This window comes from Hyaena hyaena, unplaced genomic scaffold, assembly GCF_003009895.1.
Source record: "Hyaena hyaena isolate Hyena2069 unplaced genomic scaffold, ASM300989v1 scaffold_413, whole genome shotgun sequence".
Classification (NCBI taxonomy): domain Eukaryota; kingdom Metazoa; phylum Chordata; class Mammalia; order Carnivora; family Hyaenidae; genus Hyaena; species Hyaena hyaena.
Genome location: NW_024081047.1, coordinates 959,718 through 977,598, shown reverse-complemented (window position 1 = coordinate 977,598; position 17,881 = coordinate 959,718). Strand labels below are relative to the sequence as shown.

The following is a 17,881-nucleotide window of genomic DNA, read 5'->3' as shown; positions in this document are numbered from 1 at the left end:
TGGTAAATTTATGTGTCTTTTTCAAGTATGCTAAATACTAAAAATAGGACTTTTTGAGCTAAATATACCTAAGTAATATAGGGTGGAAGAGGAAGTCACCATAGGAAAGTAGTATCTGAGAAAACAATGTAGAATAGCTTTCCCAAAGTGTGATACAAGAATTATGTTATTTGTAATTTAAATAAAACAAATACTTCAGTTTTTTTTTTAACTCTTAGTATCTATTGGAAATACTCAAAAAACTTTGATTGCTACTGTTGTTACTACTTGATAAGTTTAAAAATGTTTCAGTCAATTTAAGATTGATGCAAAAAAACATTAAGATTATGTGAGTTGTGCTTGGATATGGCACATACAATGAAAGTTACATGTGAGTAAGTGAGGTTTAGGAGCTGGCTAAACTAGCTAGCTGTTGGATTTTGTAAGAAAGCACTGAAGGTTAAAACGGATTGGAAAAAGCTGCTTTGGAACATTTCACAGGTTTCTACAGAAACAGTGTTATTTCAGTATACCCTGGCAAGCATTTTACTTTGTTTTGCTGAAGCAAGGCAAAGCAGATAAAGTACACTACTTATAAGCTCCTTTGTGCTTGGACCAGGAAGTTTCAGAACTGATGACCTGTGTGAGGGTTGTTGAGAATTGTTGGCATTTAGAGGAAACATTCAGGAGAAGCAAGCTTGAGTTAATGGCCATAGGAAAGATTTGTCTGAAATCTGGATGATAATGTGTTAAGATTCTGAAGCTTCATTACAAACCTACAAAATTAATTTACTGATACCCAGACCGTCTTTTGGGCACTTATTTCTTTTTGGTGGGTTATTTTATCCTAGAAATAAAAAGTTCTGTATTGAGGTGGTCCTTTTATAATGCTGATGGTTTACTAGACTCAGAGGTTTTATTGTTGTTTCTTAACAAATTTGTATCTTTTCTTTAGGTTTGGTAACGGATTTGAAGGGTCATTTTGTAACTCAGGTGGCTATGGGCAAAGCTCATACTTGTGTGTTAATGAAGAATGGAGAAGTCTGGACATTTGGTGTAAATAATAAAGGACAGTGTGGACGAGACACTGGTGCCATGAACCAGGGGGGTAAAGGTAGGTGTTGGACATGTGGATATTAAATTTTGTGTCCTCTTTTCATTAGATTTTCAGAACAACGTGGTAAAGAATCTTACTCTTTAAAACAAGTGGCTCTTTAATTTCATACTTATGAATTAAGAAAACCACTGAATTTATTTGATGTTATATCACTGAAACAACCGAGTATACTTTAGACTTTTAATTTTTGAGCAAATGAGCTTGAATGTTTTACTTTCTTTTTAAGTTTGTTTGTTTATGTATCTGTGTGTGTGTAATACAAGTAATCTCTACACCCAACATGGGGCCTGAGCTCATGATGCCAAGATCGAGTCACATGCTCTTCTAACAGAGACAGCCAGGCTCCCCTATTTTTCTTAATTTTGTATAAAATTTAATAGTACCTCTTTGACTTAGTATGTTGGGTGGCTAGATTATTCTAGAAAAGTGCAGTTTTCAAAATCTTAATTATTGGCTCCTTTAAAGGACATATTTTTAGTTTAAGTTTTTTTTTTTTTTTTTTTAAGTTTATTTAATTTGAGAGAGAAAGTGTGGAAAGGGCAGAGAAGAGGAGAGGGAGAATCCCAAGGCTCCACAGTATCAGCAGAGCCTGATGTGGGGCTTGAACCCACACGATAAATCATTACCTGAGCCAAAATCAAAAGTTGGACACTCAACCCGCTGAGCCACCCAGGCATCCCTACACATTTTCAGTTTTTTTTTTAATGTTTTTTTAATGTTTTATTTATTTCTAGGAGAGAGAGAGAGACAGCATGAGCAGGGGAGGGTCAGAGAGGGAGTCACAGACTCTGAAATAGGCTCCAGGCTCTGAGCTGACAGCACAGAGCCTGACGCGGGGCTCGAACCCACGAACCACGAGATCATGACCTAAGCGAAAGTCGGACGCTTAACCAACTAAGCCACCCAGGCGCCCCTCACACATTTTCAGTTTTAACCATATTTCGCAGCAGTCTGTCTGGCAAATATTATCTTCCTGTTTAATAGCACATGCTACCTGTAATTTAGTCAGTTCCTGACAACTGAAAAGGATCCTTACGAATATTTGACCCTTTACCAAAAGCTGAATTGTAGATGCACCTTATTCACCATATGCTTTGCCCTAACACAAAGGCTTTTGACAGGAACGGGAGCTTATCCTTTGTCATGCTTGTGGTGCTTTTGGTTTTGGTAATAGTTTATGTCTACTTCATTCTTGCTCTCAATTTTTACTTCCAGCTGCTATGAGTGCTATCCTGTACCCTTCATTCCAATTGCTGGTTTTCTGTTTTTAATTGTGTGTGGGCTGGAGAATAGGAAATAGATAACATATCATCAGAACTAAGCATTGAATTGTGTTTAACGTACAAAAGAGTTTGAGGATTAATATTTAAAAATTAATATTTGTATGAATTAACATAAACAGTTTTGGGACTTTCATGATGGAAGACTCATCTGAATATCAAGAGGGCATTATTTTTTACCTTATGTATATATGCATGTACTTAAAATGCTTTAGTTTTTAAAAAGAGCAAGCCTGTTAGAGCACACTGATTTTTAAAAAGAAGGAAGAACAAAAGAATGGAAAGAAATGGAACAAACATTTCCAAAATGGAAGTGTTTTTTATTCTTGCTAAAATACTGAACCATAGTTTTGGATAATACCTACTAGGCAGAAAGGAGAGAAGCAGTTTAGTTTTCTATGTGCAATATAAATATATTTTTTGAATTAAAAAATATTTCTTTATTATTCTGAAACTTTTGAAAATTTAGCATACATTTACATCTATGTTCTGGAATATTACTGTAAATTTCATAATAACTAAAATGAAATTGTTAAGAGATTTTTTACTTTGTAAAAAAATCATACCTGCTCTGCTAGTAAGTAATGAATAGTAGTGTAAGACATAAAATGAATATAGATTATATAGAGTCATAAAGAACACAAAGGGCTTTTAAAGATTTTTTTTTAAAAAGAAAGGAAAAGTACAGGGCGCCTGGGTGGCTCAGTTGGTTAAGCACCCAACTTCGGCTCAGGTCACAATCTCGCAGACTGTGAGTTTGAGCCCCGCGTTGGGCTCTGTACTGACAGCTCAGAGCCTGCTTCCGTTTCTGTGTGTGTGTCTCTCTCTGCCCCTCCCCTGCCCACTCTCTGTCTCTCTCTCTCTCTCTCAAAAATAAACATTAAAAAATTAAAAATAAATAAAAATAAAAGGAAGGAAAATCTCCTGCTGCTGCTCATGCTGTATCTTAAAAATAAACATTAAAAAATTTTTTTAAAGTTGAATGAATTATAACACAATTACATAAGTTTTAATTGAGGTAGAAACAGGTTTTGAGGAAATAGTGACTAACTCCCTGCGAAAAGTGGTAAGTCCTTTCATGGCAGTTGACTTCCGAGCTAAGTTTAACTGAATACTGAAGAGGAGTTTCTCAGGTAAATGAGGTAGAGAGATACAAATGGAGCAGGAATGAACAAAGGCCCTGAGCATGTGAAAGGACATAGTATGTTTAGAAAGCAAAGAGGATTTAGGTTAAGACAGAATGTAGTTTGCGCGGAAGAAATGAGGTTACAGAAAATTTAAGCCACATTGTGACTGTATCTTGCTGAAGAATTTTGTTCTTTTAAAGACCTTGGAAAAACAATGGAGGTTTGTAAATTTAAATCATAGGGTCAAGTATATGTTTTACGAAGCTGATTGCCAGTAGTGGGAGGATATTCTAGAGTGGAGGGACTCATGGCTTAGGGCATAGCTGAGAGACTTTCTGTGGTCTGTTAAAAGACAGTGTTGGCAGTGAAGATGGAAAGGAGGGATTAAAATCAGCCAAAGTTAAAAGTATGAATGATTGGCAGAGAGTAACAGTTAAGAGGTATTCCTACCTTCCCTCTTTTTGCAGAAAGGAAATGAGGAGAGCATTTATTTGTGGTCCCTAAATTAAATTATATTTTTGTTACTCTTCTATTTTAGCATTCCTTTGTATATTCATTTGGGTTAGTATATGTGATAGGTGTTTTTTAGACATGGGAATAATCTACATAAAGGTTACAAATTGATCTGTCATGTAGGGTTTGGAGTTGAAAATATGGCAACAGCAATGGATGAAGACCTGGAAGAAGAACTAGATGAGAAAGATGAGAAGTCCATGATGTGCCCTCCAGGCATGCATAAATGGAAGCTGGAACAGTGCATGGTGTGTACTGTCTGCGGAGACTGTACAGGCTATGGAGCCAGTTGTGTCAGTAGTGGGCGTCCAGACAGAGTCCCTGGAGGGTAAGAAAATCATTCATAATGAAGAAATAAAATGTTAGTAGAATGTGCAGAATGTGCACAACACATTTCTTTTCAAAATTGTTTTGTGTTGTTTCTTGAGGGTATATTGGCATTTACATGTAATTCTAGTAATTGTTTTCCATTACTATAATTTCTAATTTAGTATCATTTATATTGCTTTTCTTTCTTTCATTTGATTTAAACCTTTATTTAAAACAAGTCATATATTTCTTCAAGGTGTAGGGCTGTCCCTTAATTTGTATTCTTTTCCTGAGACTGCTTTAATACCAAATATCTATTCAGTTTTGTTGAACATGAATCTTTTCTGGATGGAAGTATCAAATGTCATGTAAAATATTCAATTAGGGACATACAATTTTCTTTTAAGTTAAATTTATGTTCATAATTTTGGGTGCTCTAGAAACTGTCACTTCTTAGATTTCTTTTACTCTTGTTGGACCTTTTTTTTTTTTTTCAGAATCCTGTATTATCATTATTTTAAAGTTAATATGTATGTGAATTTGGCAGAATTGGAATGCATTTTTTTCCCTAGAATCTTGGGTCCTGTTTCTGTTACCAGTATTTCATAATGGGGCATTCTTTGTAAAGAAATTAATTATGATAGATCTTTGTATTATGATAGACCCGATCTTTGTAAGATCAGATTACTTATGATAATTAGCAGAGTTTGAGAAGTGGGAGTGAGGGATCTTGTGAAGAAAAGCCCAGAGCCAAGACAGCCACCCCTGCATCTCTGGCCTCCCTCTCTGACACCTCTTTAGTAGTCGCACATAACGTCTGCATCTACTCTAAGTGTATTTCTAGGTTTGTACTTGGCCTAACATAAGAAAAATAAATCATATATAACAGGCCTCTAATTTTAGACTTTTGTAACATTATGATTTTTTAACCGTAAGTTTTCTTTGCATTTTCAGCATATGTAAGAACATTTTGGCTCTCTATCAAAGGATAATATTTCTTCTACAAGGCTATATATTTGGCTCTGTTTGCTATAGTTAAGTCTCTAACTTGTTTATTTTTAATTTAATTTGGATACAGAAAACCTATGATTTTTTTAAAACAACATTGGAGTTGAAATTTGTCCTCCTGCATCTCTCTCAGGCTATTTCTATTAAAATCAAGTGTCCCTAATCTCTGAATGTAAACTGTTGATAAGTATCATAAATGAATTTCTGAATTCTCTGATCCTTTCTAAAATTAATTATTATTCTTTATGTGCTTTTCCCCAGAGATTTACTGTCAGTTTCCAATAATTATTTTTAGACCTAAATCGATAGTACCTAACCAAATACAGTAGTTTATTAATGAGGCAGAAATGAATAAACAAAATAAAATCATCATAGGACTATATGCCAGGACATTCTGCACCATTAAAAATGACTTCAATTATTATAAAATTGTGACTGTATATCTTAGAATAAATTAAGAATGCCACATTATCTTTTAAACAGTTCCCACAGGCAATTGTATAGGGCAGAGCATCAGTTTTTACTCCAGTGGTTAGTGATCATCCAAAATGTCAGTAATGCTTCCATTTTAAACCCAGGAATTTCACAGGGCACCTAGCTGTGTCTTTCAAAACTGCTGCCAGGTAGATCCTTTCCCTTGCACCACCACAAACCTGGATAACCATAGGCTCAGCTCAGCAAAGCTGTCTAAACATTTTTAGTTCCAATCCAACAAATGACATGAAAGCTATGACTTCTGCATATACAAAATATGTGACTAAGAGGTTAGGTGTTCACTGACCCTGTAGCCAACTTCTGGGAGTGTTGTAGTCTTCCTTATGTTATAATCAGATGTCACACATCATCAGTTCACAACTGATAAGGAAAGGACAAAGAAGATGGAAAAGAACAGGTGATTGGACACAGTGAAAGGAGTGGATGAGAGATGAAGGCATATAAAGAAGGGAGGGAAAAGGAGACTTAATGTATGAAGCTGGCAAGCTGGGCTCACTTATTGATGGCTATCCGCACCTTCCTTAAGTTAGTTGATGGAGAATAGTGTGGTTTGGTAACCAACAAACCCATCCAGATCATTTAATAGTAAACTGCTGGTGCTTTACTAATTGTGATAACTTTTAAAAATATTTGTTAATGGTCGTTTTGAAGATAGCAAGAATCCATTTGTGTTTTTTGTAGGAATATACCAGTTATACCCATGAGGAGCTTATTCATAAACTCTTGTGTTTTTTTTTTAAGTTTATTTATTTATTTTGAGAAAGAGCAAACGCACACGCGCATGTGAGAGCCGGGGAGAGGCAGAGAGAGAGAGAGAGAGAGAGAGAGAGAGAGAGAGAATGAATGAGAATCCCAAGCAGGCTCCACACTGTCAGTGCAAAGCTTGACCTGGGGCTTAAACTCACTAACCATGAGATTCATGACCTGAGCCAAAACCGGGAGTCAGACACTTAACTGTTTGAACCATCCAGGTGCCCCTAAATTCTTGTTTTTTGTTATTCCATCCATTCATATCGATTCAGTTCTTTAAAATGGGCACTTCCTGATCTAAAGGAGTGTTATCATTGCAGACTCACATAACTTAATTTCAAAAACGCAGAAAAGATGGTTATAGAAAAGAGTTTTAAGGAAAGAGTGGATTTCAGGTAATTTTTTTTTCTTTTTTTAAAGAATCTGTGGGTGTGGTTCCGGAGAATCTGGCTGTGCTGTTTGTGGATGTTGCAAGGCATGTGCAAGAGAGTTGGATGGTCAGGAGGCAAGACAAAGAGGAATTCTTGATGCCGTCAAAGAGATGATACCTTTAGATCTTCTGTTAGGTAATTTGATGGATTGTATGATAGATACATCTTGTCCTCAGCTTAGTAATGGAACAGTTTATATTAGTATATGTTAAAAAATTAATAGTTAACTATTCAGTACTGCTTGTATGGTAACTGACAATATGCCATTAATTAAATGATAAGGTTCTTTTTCTTTTTTTTTGCTAAGATTCTTCGAGTAAAAATAATTTGTGTTTGCATTAGTGTTTTGTTAGCTTTTACTTTCTTGAATTTCATATAGTTGTCTCATAATTATTATTGTATCTATATGTGGTTTTTTTGTTTGTTTTTTGTTTTTGTTTTTTGGTAAATCATCTAGCTGTCCCAGTACCTGGGGTTAACATTGAGGAACACCTTCAGTTACGACAAGAAGAAAAAAGGCAGCGTGTAATCAGGAGACACAGATTAGAGGAAGGAAGAGGTAAGATGTAGCTGCATCAATTTTCTTACTCTGTGCTTAGACCCCTGAAAAGTTTATAGTAACTCATGAAAATAATATGAAAATATTCAGGGTAAAAAGTTATGCTAATCAATAGGGTGTTTACAGAAAAAGGCAACCATATTAAGAATTGTGCCCTCTGTCATTAGCAATGACAACTTTAAAAAAAAAAATGAACTATAAACACCTGTGTTTTACTCAGAGTTTGGACTCATGGTTGTTATTTAACCGTGAACAACGAATTAATTTAATAATAGTATTTTAGTTTCTGTTTTCTTAGAAATCTATGATCATTATCATTTGAGCATGTTTCTAACATTCTTCTTTCAATCCAGTGCATAATTATGCTTTTATATACCTTTTTTGAAAAAAGCTTTTCCTGGTTATGAACAGTAAGGGTAAATTGGAGAGTTTGTAGGTTTTAATTGGAAAGATAGATATATTGTTTCTCTTTTGCTTATTGTTTATGACCCTTTCTCAGCCTGAAAATACATTTCACTGTGGTTATAATAGATATTTTAGTATACATCCAACAAGGAGAGATCAACATAAATATCTCTAAAGCTGTTGTTGCCCAGTAAAATCTTTTCTTTGTAGGATTGAGACAGATGGTTAGAGAGATCTGTGATTTTATTCCTCTGCTAGACAAAATCTTGATTGGAAATATTTACTGATATTGTATATTTTAAATGCTGACTAGAAATGACATGATTTCATAAATGAGATAAAACCAATTATCCATTTAACTGCCATTACAGATTTTTTTCTAGGCACTTTTTTTAACCTAAAGTGGAGTAAGTCATAAAATATATATATATAGCACACATGTGTAAATTCTATTTTTATGAAACTTAAGTTGTAAAACATATACTTGGAACTTGAAGACTGTTCATTATAGGATCTGATAAAGAACATTGATTGATTGACACAGGAATATTTGCTATTAGTTTGGCTGTGTTTACATAAAATTATTACCTTTCAAAACAATTCATGTTAATGAGAATGTGTATACTATCATTATTTACATTATATAAATATGGGGGAAATTGCATATTAAATGTTTTATAGAAAGTAGGGTAAAATTTAAGTTCTAGGTCTTCATGACATCGTAATTGAGTGCTAATTTCTTTTAATGATATTATTTGTTTAAGGATAATTATCAATGTCTACAATGTTATTACCTGCTTTGTCTTTTTTGGGGAAATAGTAGGTTGAATCATATGACTTGATCTACAAAAACCAGCAATTTCATATGTACCAACCAAAGTATAGCAGATCTTTATGATGACATGTAATTACTTGTTATGTATTGTGTTAATTATTTTCTCCTTCTATAAAAAAGCTATTCTTTTCTAGCTAGTATATCTTTACATAATAGAAGTAAAAGAACACCGATTATGCATTAGTTCAACAAGATTTTGTTATTGCAGAATATTCTTTTGCCATTTATTTATTTATTAAAGTTTATTGTTTATTTTGAGAGAGAGAAAGAGAGCAGCATCAGGGGAGACAGAGAGACAGGGAGAGAGAGAATCCCAAACAGGCTCTGCACTATCAGCTTGGAGCCTGACAGGGGGCTTGAACTCGACATGGGGCTCGAACTCACAATCCCTGAGATCATGACCTGAGTGGAAATCAAAAGTAGGACACTTAACCAACTGAGCCAATGAGGTGCTCCCTGCCGTTTATTTTAAAATGTTTCATAGACCTTTAAAACCTAAACTCGAACCTTTTAAAGGTTTAAAAAACTCCATTATTTAAATATTTACAGAAATTCTATTACTGTATTTGATTTTACCAACACAGAATTATGTTGTAGGCAATTCATGTATATTTTCTGACAAGTCCATTTTGTCTGCATTCCTCAGTATATAGAAAGACTTCTTCAGATTATTGGTGCACAAAAATTTTGTTGTTGTTTTTTTGGTTGAGCTCTTTCTTCCACATACCATCCTTCATTTCTGTTAAAATACAATATGTAGTAAATATCTTTTCTTAATGGGTTAGGATCTTCATTTTGAACCTTAATTATGGCATTAGTTGCCTTACACACTACTGACATTTGTGCATACTAGAGCTATGTCCTTGCTTTGCACAGTCACCATGGTTACTATGGAACTCATGCAGTGAGGACATAGTTGCAATCTGCATTGTGTTTCATTTACCACAGTACAGTGCAGAAAGAAGCATGCTTAGAAATTTTATTTTGTAAAAATACTTTTAAATGAGAATTTCAGCTTTGTACCCCCTTTTTAAAAGTCAAACTTCAGGGGAACTTGAGTGGCTCTGTTAGTTAAGTGTCCCGACTCTTGATTTCAGCTTAGGTCATGATCTCATAGTCATGAGATGGAGCCCTATAGGGGGCTCTGCACTGAGTGTGGAACCTGCTTAAGATCCCCTTCTCCCCCCCCCCCCCCCCCCACTGAGTGTGGAACCTGCTTAAGATCCCCTTCCCCCCCCCCCCCCCCCCCCGCTCTCTCTCTCTCCTCTCCCCTGCACCGTGCTCTCTCTCTCTCTCAAAAAAATTTTAAAAAGTCAAACTTCAGATTCTTATTCAATGATTTTAGAAAATTCTTATATTAAATAGTTGAAAACCAGTGTGTTGATAGGATACTTTTATATTATCTTTATATTCTTTCCCAGCATATCGTTATAAGCAATTTTCTAAGAAATTTTATAGGAAAGAAAAATATTTATAAGAAAGCAAAATAAAATGTACATGGAATTATACTCACACTTGCATAGGAAAAAAGCTAGAAAAGTAAATACCAAAATGTTAGTAGTGTTTTTTTTCCTGAAAAGTAAGTTTACAGGCTATTTTGTATTTTGTTCCTTATGGTGTGTAATCTCTAATATGTGTATTACTTTATAAACAAAATAAGAGTTATGTTTTAAAACTTAAGCCATTGTTTCTTAAAAAAAAAAAGACTATTCTAAGGCATTGATACTTTACCTTTGCTTTTTAAAAAATATTTTTGTTTTAATTGAATGGAGCAATCCCTTTCAGGTACTGTGCTCTTTTCAATATGTTAGGTCAGTGGTTCTCAAAGTGGTCTCAAAGGGACCAGCATCACTGGGCACTTATTACAATTGCCTATTCTCAAACCCCACCTCAGACCTACTGAGTCAGAAATTCAGGGAGCAGAGCCCAGCTAACTGTGTTTGAACAAGCCTACCAGGTAATTCTGTGTATGCTAAAGTGTGAGAACTGCTCCAGGGACCTTCTACATCAGAATACCTGGGCCTGAGTCCGAATTTCTGCATTCTGCTTAAGGAGCTACAGAGTATTGTTTGTTTTGTTTTGTCTTCACAAGGAAGACGAATGCCAAATAAGTTTTTAGTGTTCCAACTGGCACACATACCTGTGAGGATTTTTTCCTTAGCCTTTACTTAGTACATTTTAGATGCTAACCGTTTAGTGATGTTGGTAATTACACTCATTAGTAATTGTCTTTTACCTGTGTTGAAATTTCATAACTTCAGGATTAAGTTATACTAAATTATTTTACTTGATTCATCTCTCCCATCCTATTTATCAAGTTTGTGTTATTTCAGAGTTGATCTGAATTTTAGAACCTAGTTCTTGTATTAAAACTTGGCTTGGACTCAGGCCTATTGATATAATTTAGCTGCTGTTTCTGACATAGTCTTTTATAATGGAATATGCTTTTGAAACCTGAAAGAGCAGTGGTATTACTAAATTTTTACTATTTTAGAACTTTGTGTTTATATTTCTTATATTATTCTTTTTGATAATATTTTTCTTAAATGTATATTCTTAGGTACCAGTGTATTCATGTACATATTTTGTTTCATTGACATTTGTGATAATTTTTAAAACCTTTTAGTTTATACAGGGTTTATGATATTTAGATTCTCTATGTCTTATTTTAACTTTATTGGTGAAATGCTTGTCCATGGAATTTCTAAGTAAAACTCTAATTCATCAGAAGAACTGCTGGGTGATTGTATCAATGATCTTATCTTTATATTCCTTCTTAGTGCTCTTTTGTAGGGAAAACTAAGCTCAAATAATGTTGGCTATTTTCCTTTTTTTCTTTTCCTCTTAATGTCATCAAACTTCCAAAATTGTGAGCTGTAGTGGGTGAGCTTATATCCTGGCTTGCCTGGGAGTCCTATTTTATGCTGACTGTCCAGGCCCTCTTAACTCTCAGTAGAGTTTCAGTTTGAAAACAGGTTATGTGGCTAGAAAGGATGTATAGCGTGGCAGTTCAGAGTAAAGATTCTGAAGTTAGTCTTTGTTTCAGATCCTGGCTTTTTAAGTTTTGCTGGGGATAGATTACCCTGGAGTTTACTCACTCTGAACCTTCATTTCCTTACCTTTAAAATGAGGGTGATGACTGTACATACCTGAGTAGGGATGCTAGGGAGGATTAAATGATATGCATAAAAATGCCTGATATAGACTAAACCCAAAGTAAATATTTGATAATGATAATAATGGTAATGATAATTATGATGCTAGTGGAGTTGGGGTATTTAGTGGACTTGTATTTTCTTTGGATTTGATTCTTTTCTAGCCCTGGCCTTGACTTGATTGCTTTTCTCAGAACATTAGATGCTAATCACAACACTTTTGTTATTATTAACAAAACCCCCACAGCTTCTGTAGAATAAGACAGGTTCCATTTTGTTAGGGGAAAAAATCATTTTATTATAGTTACAAGTTAGAATGTAAAAACAAATCTATTATAGTTAGTCTAATTTCAGAGTAATTGAGTTGGGTTGCTATTGATTTTTAAGCCCCTAAAGTTATTAAGTTTTCTTGATTTGACATATCAAATCCAATATTGTTGATCTTTCAATGTTTCATGAAAGTCCCTTTTTAAATTAAAATATATAAAGCCTCTCTTTACTCCTTTTTTCTGGTCCCTACCCCCATTTCCCCCCATATCTGTGAACCTGTGTACTTCTACTGCTACTTTTATTAGGTCTCAGGATATGAATTATTTTCTACTCTTGTACCCTGAAACTCCCTATATGCCCATCCTTAAGGTTCGCTGGCTGCCCCTTAAGATGCTTAATTGTGTCATAACACACAGTCATAATTTCTTGTTGAGTTGTGCATAAACTCTTCGTCTCTCTCATTAGACTGTGATAGCAGAGATAGGGTCTTGTTTTTCCAAGAGTTCCCAGGACTTAGTGTGGTGCCTGAAATTGGTCAGTACTAGTTATGTCTTTGTTGACTAATTGAAAATATTTCAGGGAGTTCTCATGACCTTTACAATAAAGTTTCATGGTATAAAAAGTCTTTAATTATTATATGTATTTCCAAATTCATTTCCCACCACTGTCTGCTTCATAATCCTATATTCCATCCATTTCAATGATGGGTGTTTTTAATAACTATATAATACTGTTTTACCTTTGAATGCTTTTACAAATCCTGTTTCTTTTGCCTGGATTGTCCTCTCTTCTCTTCCTTCTCTCTTGGCAAACTTTTTCTCATTCTTTCACCCAAGTTGAGTGATCAGTTTTCATCCTTCAGGATGTGTATGAATATCCTTTATCAAACATATTGTAATTCTTGGTTTGTATTTCTTTCTTCCCTAATGGACTGAATTCTGAGATCTGTGTCTTTGTCATGATATTCCTGATACATGATATCTGATATCTATTACGTTAAAGATAAAAAATGGCAAATAAATAGGAAAAATTATTTCAGTCCATGGGACACAAGAGTGTTTTAGAACCTGATAGTCTGGTATTATAAATGGTGATTTAAATTGAGCTCAGATGTTATACTTTCTAGGTGTAATTGCCTGTGAGCATTCTTAATTTTTATATCAAAAGATTCTAAAAAGATTGAATTTAGTGAGAAGCTCAACATCTATGATTATGGGTATAGTGTTTTATGGGAAGAAATAATATCCCAAGCAGACCATAGAATTCAGAAAAGGGTAATATAACTTAATATTACTGTTATTTTGATATTTACAATTCATTTGGGTAGTTGGAAAGTGTATTATGCTTTTTAGAGTGATTTATATTATTTGCTTTGGTAAATTAACTGAAAATGAATGCATGTTGAAGAAATAAGACATTTTGTTCGTATTTGTATAGTCTTAGCTTGAAAAAAACTGTTACTACATTACTAGGAAATAATATTTAATTTTTCTATTAACTTTAGCATATTTCTATCTATAGTAATCATAGGATATGTTATTCTTGGTTTTTCATAGAACTGGTGCTGTTTGCATTTTTATCTATCTTGAGAGATAATTAGAATATATTTTTTCTACCCATTTTTTAATATTTGATGAAGGGTGCTGTGATGTGGAAATTTATTATAGGGCAATAGTTTTATATTGTACCATTGTTAGAAAAAATAATTATAGCTGAAGAGGTATAGAGAATCAAGAAAAAACTGGCTTTAAAGTGCTTATATACTGTCAATTCCTTTTTCATATACTGGTAACTTCTTAACTGTCAAATGTAGAATATTTTGGAATTTGCAGGCATTTTTGATGTTCCTCAAACTCAAAGAACGTGTAATTCTATAAGAACTAAAATTTTAAGATACAATTTAAAGATTTCCATTCTTTTCAAGCTAAATGATAATAAGGAAAAACAAATTTTAAATTTTATTGAAATTAATTTTGCTATTGGTTTTGTTTTTTCTTGGCTATAAGAGGAAATAACTATAATCTGTATGAATGTTCATTTGTATATATGTATTTACATACAAATAGTAGAACTTCAGAAAGAAACTATTTTATCAGAGAATCATAAATGTTCCAAATGTTAACTTGAGTTTATTCCCCCCTTCTTCATCAATATGAAGTTCAGCTTATCCTTGTTTCTGATTTTGTGTATGTGGTTACAGAAATCACATATAGTTACATTTATTCTTCTTAGAAAATTAAATATATCATCTATAATCCTGTCTTCGTAAAGTAGTGATTTTATACATGCATACATACACACACACGTGTGTGCATCCATATGTGTATATGTATGTATCAGATCATAGTAATTTTGGTTTGGTTTGGTTTTTTGCTATTTTGATTTCTTACCTCTGACAGAATGTACTTAAGTCAGTAACATTTATCTTGGTTTGTGGCAAGATTGATGTGGATATTAAATCTTGAAGACTGTTAACATTTAATCATTTAAAAATTAGTGAGTTTTGTTATTTTAATAGGAAAGACATTTGTTTTCAATGAATGCTTGGTTTACTAAGTTTGAATATATATGATATTAAAAGTGTAATATAATTTGATTTATTCTAATAGAATTCTCTGATTATATACTTGAGACTTAGTAACTACATGATATTTTTATGAATATAAAAGATAGAAATTATACTTTATCATCTGTATTTCAGACATTAAAACTTGTTTGTGGAATGGTGAATAGGTTATGATTGGGGTTTGGGAGATTATGTAGGAGGCTTAGGAGACAAGTATAATGTCTAAAACAGTAAAGAATACATTTCCATGCTTTTAGTTTGAATTATTTTTGTTCATTGTAGTGTTTTCATTTTGTGAGCTTTTCTATGCACATACAAAATGTTTCTCCTCAGGCCCCCTTGTATTTGCTGGTCCTATTTTTATGAACCATCGAGAACAGGCTCTAGCCAGACTCAGATCCCATCCAGCTCAGCTAAAGCATAAACGGGACAAGCACAAAGGTATTTGGTCTTCCTTATCAATTAGGTGGGATACTTCCCCAGTTTCCTCCACTCACTTGAATTTTGTCTCTGGGAAAATGCACAAACCTAATTCTTCTACTTTGCTTCTATCATTATATAGCCTGAGGAGAAAGAACATGCTGAAAGTTGTACTGTTTGTCAGTGACTGTCAATCTTATTTCTTTTTATTTGTTAACTTTAATAAAGAAGACATTTTACAGTGTATCTTTTTCTTTACCATTTCTTTTCAAATTTCATAAAGTTAAGGGAAAATGGAAAAATAATTATTTCTTTCTATTTTTTATTCTTTATTATCTGCTCTTAGATGACTGCTATCTGACATTTTATAGTCCTTTTTAAAAAATATGCTGTTTGCTTTAGAATTAACAAAATTACTAAATTCAGTGTATAAAGTGATAGAGAGTTGACTGCTATTATGCTTTTCCATTTTATTTTAACATTAAAGTTTACATTTACAATGCACATGAACTACTTGGTATTTGAGTTAAGTGGTGATAGATGTAAGCAAAGAGTGAGTTATGTAGACCTATTCTAGTCCTTGAAAACTGTCAGAGGTCTAAACAAGTCTGTGAATGACTAGCAATCCATTTCTGTGTAATTCTTTGAGATCTCACCATTCTGAATTAATCAGAAATATTCTTCAAGGAAGCTTATTTTCTTTTAAACTACAGCTATGGGTCTTTTAAACTACCAGGTCAGGAAAGAATTTAATCCAGAGAGTTTATAAATTTATTTATTAATTCTGCCTTGAATCATGGCATGTGACAAGTTTAACTAACAGTTGCTGTTTTCTTAAATGCCCAAGATATACCCTGCAAAATAGAAGAGAAAGTTTTAAAAATATATGATCCATATAGACAGATTACTCTGTTTTGTGTCTTGTTTTTTCCTTTGCTACAAAACTAATTACAGACTAATTTTATTTTTAAACTTTCACATGCAATATATTGTAATCCACTTTATTACATTTGCCTCTCTTGGTTTATCAGTTTGCCACTCAAAGCAGAAGCACCAAACAAACAAACAAAACACCTGTTATTAGCCAAAGCACAGGTAGAATACTATTTAAGATACATTTTATAGAAATTAAAATTGAGAATATTCTAAATCTAATGTGATTAACTATAGTAAAAATGTGATTGCTTTATTTACTGAGCTCTAATAATGCCATAAATATTTAAATCAAAGGAACAGTATTTACCATGTACTTACTTTGTAAATTATTTTATTGCCAGAATCTCTGATCTCTTATATTATACTGCACCATTATTAGAATGGATTTTCTCAGTGTCTTCTTTTTACCCCCAGCTAATGGAAAGTGGAGTTTTTCCAGTACTTTACCTAAAGTAAAGTTCACATTCCATGAGACAGTTTAAGACTTTTTCAACTCCAAATTGGTATCTCATGGCCAATTTTGCAGAACCTGAAAATGAAATGCCAAATGAAGACTTTTTACAGTGTCTCATTGATTAGCTATAGAAATTACTCAACAATAGTTCCATCTTAACTGCTACAGGTTTATTTTATAACCAAACTGCATATTTGTAGCAACCTAATCTTTAGAAGGACCTAAGTGTAGTATTACAGTATACAGCCAGTTGTGTGTATGCATATGTGTTTTTACCAGGTTTTAAGGTTTTGTAGACCTAAACAGTTTCATCTCTTTACCACCAAAATGAATTTAAAGTGTAGCTAATATCAAATGGTGCTATTTTATGTAAAGAGTATTGACTTACCACTCACTAATTCCTGTACACCCATGAATTCTCCTTTCCTTATTAGTCCCATTGCATTCACTGTCCCTGTCATTTAATCACCTCACGTGCTTTTACTCTTGCTACATAGAATCACAGTCTTTTAATAAATGTTTCCTACTTATATTTTTCTCTTTTTTCTTACCCTGGTTGTCTTCCACTGCGAAATTCACTATATTAATTGCTGTGTTCTGTCTTTCCTTTAATTACTTCGGTGGTACAAATTGTAGGATGGTAATAGTTAAAATTGCCTAGACTATGACTTTTTTATGGAGGTGTGGAGGTTAAGAAGTGCAGATTCATTGTTAACAGGAGTGAGTTCTAAGATGGAGAGTTACTGCCCGATTGGAGGGAATTCAGAGAAGGTTATGGAATCTATCCTGTTACAGGCAGCTTTTGACAGAGGCAAACTAGAGTATGTAAGGCTTATTATATGTTAATAATAATATGTTATTATTATTATATTATGTATTATATAATAATAATAATATGTTAATAAGTCTAACATATAATCCATAAAACAGAGTAATTTGTTTCTAGATGATCATATTTCAGACAGATAACCTAGATTAACATTTGTTTCTGCTATTTAGTACCTTACATAGAAACACATTTTTATGTAGTACTCCTAGTTAGAACATCTGAATTGTTCTGGATATAAGTCTTGAAATCTGCCTTGAAGTGACCAATGTGAAAATCCAAAGACTCACTGATAAACATCTGTGTGTATTTTACACCTATTTTCTGTTTAGAAATGGCATGGTGTAATGGAAGTATCATAGCCTTTGGAATTAGGCCTCAGTTTTAATCTCAGATTTGTCATTTATTATAACATATTATAAAATATGTTCATAAATTTCATAATC

The 17,881-nt window shown here is 33.3% G+C and overlaps 1 protein-coding gene across 1 annotated transcript in view; it reads left to right on the top strand.

Moving 5' to 3' along the window:
* The window catches only part of MYCBP2 (MYC binding protein 2), a 280,386-nt gene that overhangs the window by 74,848 nt on the left and 187,657 nt on the right, over positions 1-17,881 (top strand). Inside the window, exons 14-18 of the mRNA XM_039252458.1 lie at positions 935-1,093; positions 4,140-4,344; positions 6,999-7,144; positions 7,467-7,568; positions 15,133-15,240. Of these exons, the coding sequence (XP_039108389.1) occupies positions 935-1,093; positions 4,140-4,344; positions 6,999-7,144; positions 7,467-7,568; positions 15,133-15,240 (720 nt within the window). The remainder of the gene's footprint in view (positions 1-934; positions 1,094-4,139; positions 4,345-6,998; positions 7,145-7,466; positions 7,569-15,132; positions 15,241-17,881) is intronic.